Source organism: Pygoscelis adeliae, unplaced genomic scaffold (assembly GCF_000699105.1).
Source record: "Pygoscelis adeliae isolate BGI_AS28 unplaced genomic scaffold, ASM69910v1 Scaffold407, whole genome shotgun sequence".
NCBI lineage: Eukaryota > Metazoa > Chordata > Aves > Sphenisciformes > Spheniscidae > Pygoscelis > Pygoscelis adeliae.
Window position 1 is genome coordinate 1,359,702 of NW_008825251.1, and position 7,220 is coordinate 1,366,921.

A 7,220-nucleotide genomic window follows, 5' to 3' on the forward strand; every position below is an offset into this window, starting at 1 on the left:
CGGGAGCTGCCTGCCCTGCCCTCCCTGCTAGCCCGGCCCTTCGCCCCGCGGGGGGACGGCGGGCCCGCTGTGGGTCGTTTTAGGACTGTAACGTTTATGTGCAGCGAAGTATTTTTTCTCAAGGCAAGCCAGTACGCCCAACGGTGGGGGATATCTTACCAAAAATTTTTAAAAAAAGAACGTGCAGCTGCTTATCTCCTTTGGACAAGTTCTGAACTGGTGCGGCTGCAGGTCCCACTGGGCTGACTGGTCCCAGCTGGGTGTGTGTGGTGCGAGGCACTGCCCAGGCTGATCCAGCGGTGTCCAGCAGAGACAGAGAATAGGACTGTTCTTTGCTGGCTTTCCCAGGGGATCCTCTCTGGGACACACAGAGGTTGGAAGCCCCTTCCAGAGTGGATACTTGACCATGTTCCTTCCGGTGTTTCTCAACCACCACATGAGTACATGCTGCCCTGGAGCCTGAGGATGAAACCGCTGCAGTCCTTGAGAGGGTTCTGCAGCATGGAGGGCATTAGTGGCTCCATCAGGGCCACACAGAGCTGCCCAGGACTGTGTCCAGGCAGCTTTTGAGTATCTCCACGGATGGAGACTCCACCGCCTCCCTGGGCAACCCGTGATAGTGCTTGGTCACCCTCACAGTGTAAAAGTGTTTCCTGATGTTCAGAGGGACCCTCCTGTGTGTCAGTTTGTGCCCGTGGCCTCTGGTCCTGTCCCTGGGCACCACTGAGAACAGGCTGGCTCCATCCTCTCTGCACCCTCCCTCCAGGTATTTATAGGCACTGATGAGATCCCCCTAAGCTTGCTCTGCTCCAGGCTGAACAGTCCCAGCTCTCTCAGCCTCTCCTCGTAGCAGAGATGCTCCAGCCCCTTCATCACCTTCATGGCCCTTCGCTGGACTCTCTCCAGTATGTCCCTGTCTCTCTTGTACTGGGGAGCCCAGCACTGGACCCAGCACTCCGGGGGTGGCCTCACCAGTGCAGAGCAGAGGGGAAGGATCACCTCCCTCCACCTGCTGTGACCCTTCTCCTAATGCAGCCCAGGACACCGTTAGCCATCTTTGCCGCAAGGGCACGTTGCCGGCTCATGGTCAACCTGGTGTGCACCAGGACCCCTAGGGCCCTTTCTGTCAAGCTTTAGCTTTCCAGCTCGGTGGCCCCCAGCATATACCAGTGCAGATTTCAGGAATACTTAAAAATCTGAGAAGCCACAAAGCCAATAAACATGTTAATATTGTTTGAAATACAGTTATTTTAAGCCAATTTTGTGATGAAACAGATATTTTGACCAAACTGTGCTTTATACAGTGCTGACAGGGCTGTGTAATATCTCTGTGCTGGGAGCTGCTTTTCTCCGTGCTCCTCTATGGCCTGTTGCACACAGCATACCTCTTTTCTTTCCAAACAGCAGATCATTCCCTGGCTTTGCCATGGTTTTGCAAAAGGGCAGGTGTGAGACTGGCAGAGTTGGAGGCTCATGCGCATAGCAACTGTAGAAATGCTTGCTTTCCAAGCCCCTGTGTTGCTGGTCCAGAGCGCTGGTGTGCTAACACCCAACGTTTCTTGTTTGGTGGGCTAGAAACTTTGTGAGCGGCAGAACCAGTGAAGCCTGGTTGCCTTAAAACGTGTGCTTTGTGGCCAGTTTCCTCTGCACATGCGAATATGTGTGCACAGATAAGCTGTCCCCAGCCGCTCTGTGGTGCTCAGGAAGTTCAGCCCGTGCTCTGTGCTGACGCCCTCCCCTGTGAGGTGAGGGGCAATGCAGAGACCCCATTCTCTGTGCAGATGCTTGGTTTCCCAAACTTGAAGGTTTTACTCTGATAGAGACCACTGTTACAGAGACATCTAATCTTGCTGTCAAAACTGGTTGAAATAGGCTGGCGGTCTGACTGCAGACAGATGGCCATATGCACATACTTACTCATACATGGAGAACGTGATGGCAAGAACTGCTTTACTGGAGCAAAGCAGGCCAAGAAAGAGAGTGCTTCTGGATGAAAGTTGTCTTGAAAAATTCCTCCTTCCAGCCAGCATGTTGTGGTGGTCTCTGGAGGGACCACAGGTCAGTGTGTATGTGTGGCCAAGATTTCCTAGGGTGGCTTTTCTCCTTTCTGGCTTCCCCACAGTGGGAGTCCGAGGTCCTTGGCTGTCCCTCAGCAGAAGGCAGAGAGAGGAGTGGGTGTGCAGAGTTTTAGGTCCCTGTGGACCTAAAGGAAAGACTGAATGGCAGGCTTGTTGGGGAGTGGGGCTGACCTACACCCTCTGTAAGATATATGGAGTTACACTCAATACCAGGAAAAACTGAGAACTTGGGGCCTCACTGATAAGTCCAAAATAGCTTTCACCTCTACCATTGCTTACTATTTTAAAATCTGGATGGTGGGATTTTTGAAAGCTGCTAAGTGTTGGCCTAATTCTGGTCCTGTCGGGGCAGGCAGAGTTTTAGCAGACGTCACTGGGGCACATGTAGGCCAAAAGCTTTTTAAGATAATAAAGAAACCTTTTGTTCATCATCTAGAGCAGTCACCAGAAAGAGAATGTGTTAGTTTGTTTTGCTAATTGTTGTGCTAATTTGCAGGAAGTATGGTTTCCATCCTGGGAGGTTTTCAAGATCAGACTGGATAAAGCCCTGAGCAACGTGGTCTGATCCCATAGCTGACCCTGCTGTCAGCAGTAGGTTGGACTAGAGACCTCCTGAGGTTCCTTCCAGCCTGAATTATCCTGCGATCCTTAATGGGTCATACCAGGGCTTGCAGGAGACCCCTTGAAGTGATCTCTGGGGTGGTGGTAGCTGCCCGGGCTCTGGCTCCATGCGCTGAAGGAACCAGACTTGTCTCCACCGCAGGCATCTTCTCCCTGACATATGTCAGAGGTCCTGCTCTCAGGGAGCAGGATTGACCAAAGGGATGTGTGCCAGTGCCTTTTTCCTGCTGTGACAGTGATGCTAGGGCAGATCATAGCCGTGGCTGTGCTCCTTTACAGAGATGCTTGTTCTCTTCTCCCCTTTTCCTCATATGCTGCTCCTGACCTGAGATATTTCACAGCAGGTTGGGCTTCCAGGTTTTTTTCTGCCAGGGTTTTGAAAACTGTGAGCTGCAAACAATGTCTCCAATCTTGATTCTCACTTCTCCAGGTTGGAGATGGAGCTCTGCAGCCCAGGTGTCGTGTCATGCCAGCAAGGCTCCAGAACATTGCGGGGCAGTGGTCCGGAGCAGTGCTCTGGGGCTTGGGACTGGTTGTGTGGGGGTTATCTCAGAAATACTGAGTTAAAAGTTTAACAATGTGTGCTATGGTTGATGTGAGCAGTGTTGGTGGTAAATTGTTGTCTAATACCGTGGAAGCCCTTGACAAGAGGTGGGAGAGCCCTGGGAGTCTCTGGGTTTCAGCTGTGGCAATGATGTGCTTACAAGTTCACACAAACAATGTTCTTGCTGCTCATGTGTGGCCTTGGAATAGCTTTGGGCCTGTCTCTCCCCAGGGATCTTAAAAGGAGAGAAATGTGGCTTGAGACGTCTGTAAGCATAAGGTTTTGTGGTGTCCAGGACCTCAAAGTCTTTGCTCCCCTGTGGGATGGAGCAGGACACGTGCTGAAGGAGTAGTTTGCAGAATTTGTGCTCCACATGCCCTCGAAGGGCGGGAGTTGGGGCAAGGTGTTAGGGAAACATTTCTGCCAACAAGAAAGAGGTTGCTCTGGCCAGAGGTGCCGGGGGAAGCACGGACACTGCTGCTGAGGGGCAGATAAGAGGAACAGGAGTGACAGTTTGTTGCAGGGCAGGGCCGTGGGCTGGATGGGCTCCTCTGCCTCCCTCCAGCTCCTTGGAGGGCTCCTGACCCTGTGAGCTGGGCTACCCAGCTGTGGTGCAGTGGGGGTCATGCCCTTTGCTGCAGCAAGGCCTTTCCCAGGAGGTTGTTGGAGGAGGGATTGTCTGGAGCTTAAGTCCTAAATCTCAGTTATTTAGTTCTTCCAGTTTCAGGAATAGTGCTGCAATCTATAATAAAAATTCATTCTGTTCACCCTGAACTCATAAGGCACAGGAGAACCAGTCTTGACAGCATCGGCAGGCAGCCCGGCAAGGATTTGGAGAGTGTTTGACACGTGATAATTACTACTGGTTATTTCCTGTGCAATTATTTGCTATTGTGTTCACATCATAGACTGCTGTACAGAGATGAGTTTGAGCATCACCCAGCTTGGGCACTGGATTTAGTTATTTCTCTTCCTTTCTAGGCATTTCCAGTCCCACGTTCTTGTTTAAAAAAAAAAAGCCAACAGTTCACACAAAACGAGGAGTTGTCCTTGTCCTGGTTTCGGCAGGGATAGAGTTAATTTCCTTCCTAGTAGCTGGTACAGTGCTGTGTTTTGGATTTAGGGTGAGAACAATGTTGATAACACACCGATGTTTTAGTTGTTGCTAGGTAGTGCTTACACTAGTCAAGGACTTTTCAGCTTCCCATGCTCTACCGACTGAGCAGGCTGGAGGTGCACAAGAAGCTGGGAGGGGGCACAGCCGGGACAGCTGACCCAAACTGGCCAAAGGGACACTCCATACCATGGGACGTCATGCTCAGCATGTAAAGCTGGGGGGAAGAAGAAGGAAGGGGGGGGATGTTAGGAGTGATGGCGTTTGTCTTCCCAAGCAACCGTTATGCGTGATGGAGCCCTGCTTTCCTGGAGATGGCTGAACACCTGCCTGCCCATGGGAAGCAGTGAATGAATTCCTTGTTTTGCTTTGCTTGCGTGCACGGCTTTTGCTTTACCTATTAAACTGTCTTTATCTCAGCCCACGAGTTTTCTCACTTTTGCCCTTCCGATTCTCTCCCCCATCCCACTGGGGGGGAGTGAGCGAACGGCTGTGTGGTGCTTAGTTGCCGGCTGAGGTTAAACCACAATAGTCCTTGAAACATTTGACCCAAGTGATGAATCAAGGATAAATATCAGATTTAAGTGCCTAAGAAAGCTGATAGGTTCCTAGTGGGTATTGGGAAGCACCAAGACAGGTTGGCTGCCAAATTCATTTTGGCTTTCAGTTGGATTCTAGTGTCTAGCTGAGTTACTCAGTTCCTTCAGTTCTCCTGACACTTAACAGTGCTTTTCTGACATTGCACCTGGAGGGCCTTAAAGGTCCATACCATCTGTCAGTTGAACATCAGGTATTATTGATCACAAACCTGACAGCACCGTAAGAGAGAGGAAGAAGTAGATCTTCCCCTAACGTGAGCACACCATCCCACTCTTTGCCCTCTGGTTGTAACACCTTTATCTTAATGTCTCAGGTTTTAAAATTCCAGACTTTGCCCTTTGTAGCCAAATTCTTATTTAACTGTGCTTCACTGAAATGATCATCCTGTTTTCCACATGACTGTCTTCTCTTTCAAATTAAGGTTGCATCAAAAGCAACCGAGGCATGAGCATGGTCCCCTACTTAGCCCTGCCTCCATCCCGGCAGCAAGTGCTTTGAAGAGGATGTGGGAAACAGGGCAGGTCCAAAATCCTTCCCCAGCCCAGTGTCCTAAGACTCCAGCAGTCTCTGGGGCACTCAGACCACCATTTTCAGTAGGCATGGAGAGATCTGCCTTCCCTGAGTGCATCCGATGATACTGCTGGTTTTCTGCTTAGCTTTGTGTCTCCATTGTGTTTTTCACTAGGGCAGGAGCAGCACCAAGAGCCCTCCCTCACGGAGGTGCCCTGGGCGCCAGGAGGCAACGCTGTTCTTCCCTCCGGCTTGCAGGCAGGCCCTGGTCTGGGGACATCCTGGTGTAGGCACTGTCCTGCCTGCTGGGGCACAGCAGGGGCCAGCTGCTGCTCCAGAGACAGGGGACCGAGGAAGGCAGCTGGCAGGGCCACTGCAGCCAGGTCCGGCTAGGAGCTCGGGTCACCAGGCAAGGTCTGAGATCAAGCCAGGTTGTCAGGTCCCGTTGTTGCCAGACAGCAGCTGGAGACCAGCACTGCTGCAGTGTGGCATAGACAGGCTGAGGGTGGGCTGACATGGAGCCCCTGGGCCCATGGGTGGGATTCCCAGGGGAGGCTGGTCAGGACCAGTAAGGCCCAGTAGTGCCCTCAGCGCCCTGACACCTCGCCTACTCCTTGAAATGCATGGCTAAATGGGTTGAACATCACCAGTGCAGTGAGAAACTCAGCTGCATGCAGTGGATTTCATGTCCCCTCCCTCCCCTTGCCCCCCCGGTTAACTCCTGTCACTTGCAAAATTCTCTCTTACAGCCAGTTAGAAGATCAAGGGTGACTGCTCAACAGGAGAACTGGAAGGGGAACTTCAGAGACCTCCATCTTCTCCAGGGTAGGATTTGCCAACCCTCAGTCACAATCTGCGTCAGAGTGGTGTAGGCCCCAGTGGGAGCCAGGAGCAGCCATATCTTGTGGTGGACCTGCTGTGCTCATACCATCTTATGGTGGTGCCAGGTAAGAAAAAACCCTCGATGTTTGCAGGCTCTGAACTGGGATCTCACAACAGGGGCTTTACTAGGTCATGTTGGTACCAGCTGTGACCTTCATGCTGTTCTTTGTTGGGTTCAATGGGCCTTTAATATGTTTTACAGGGGTTTCTGTTGGGAGATGGTGGAAAGGGAGGGACCATCCTCCACAGGCTCTTTCTCACTCCTTTGTCGTGTTTGTACTTGTACCCAACTCAATTCCTTTCTTGCTGTCTTCCAGTGTCTTGCTCTGTGCCCAGGCAAGGTGATGGACAGCAGAGCAGAGATGGAGGTTGTGAGAAGCACGAAGGGGAATGCCGCTGGGGAGGTCAGTGTCCACGTGGTCACCACCGAGAGCACTGTGCAGAGCACTCACCTGCCAACGACTGCCTTCATCATACCAGGTATGCAGCACTGTCCTCTCTAACTGGTGCGTCCCCAGCCTTCTCCCCCCACGTTGATACCTCACACTCCTTGTATATCTGTGCTTCTCCCAAACCTTGGGAGGCAAAGCCGTGCTGCTGTTGCCGTCTTAAAGGTTCTCTGTGGCCAAGAGATCACATCACTTGGATGATTTGTAGCCGATCAAAACCTCTTGAGTTTTAAACCAAAGCCCTGATCTCTGGGGCCCTGTGCCAGTGCAGCACAGTGTGGTAGGTGCCTGCTCTGCAGGGCATGTGGGCTCCTGGGTTGCCGCATTATAATAGAATCACAGAATATCTCAAGTTGGAAGGGACCCATAAGGATCATCAAGTCCAACTCCCTGCTCCTCGCAGGACTACCTAAAACTAAACC

General features: G+C 51.8%; 1 protein-coding gene across 1 annotated transcript in view; it reads left to right on the forward strand.

Moving 5' to 3' along the window:
* The first annotated feature begins 6,388 nt into the window (after positions 1-6,388).
* Positions 6,389-7,220, forward strand: part of L3MBTL1 (l(3)mbt-like 1 (Drosophila)) — a 19,399-nt gene continuing 18,567 nt past the window's right edge. Inside the window, exons 1-2 of the mRNA XM_009329341.1 lie at positions 6,389-6,414; positions 6,667-6,829. Coding sequence (XP_009327616.1) covers positions 6,694-6,829 — 136 coding nt within the window. The 5' untranslated portion in view covers positions 6,389-6,414; positions 6,667-6,693. The remainder of the gene's footprint in view (positions 6,415-6,666; positions 6,830-7,220) is intronic.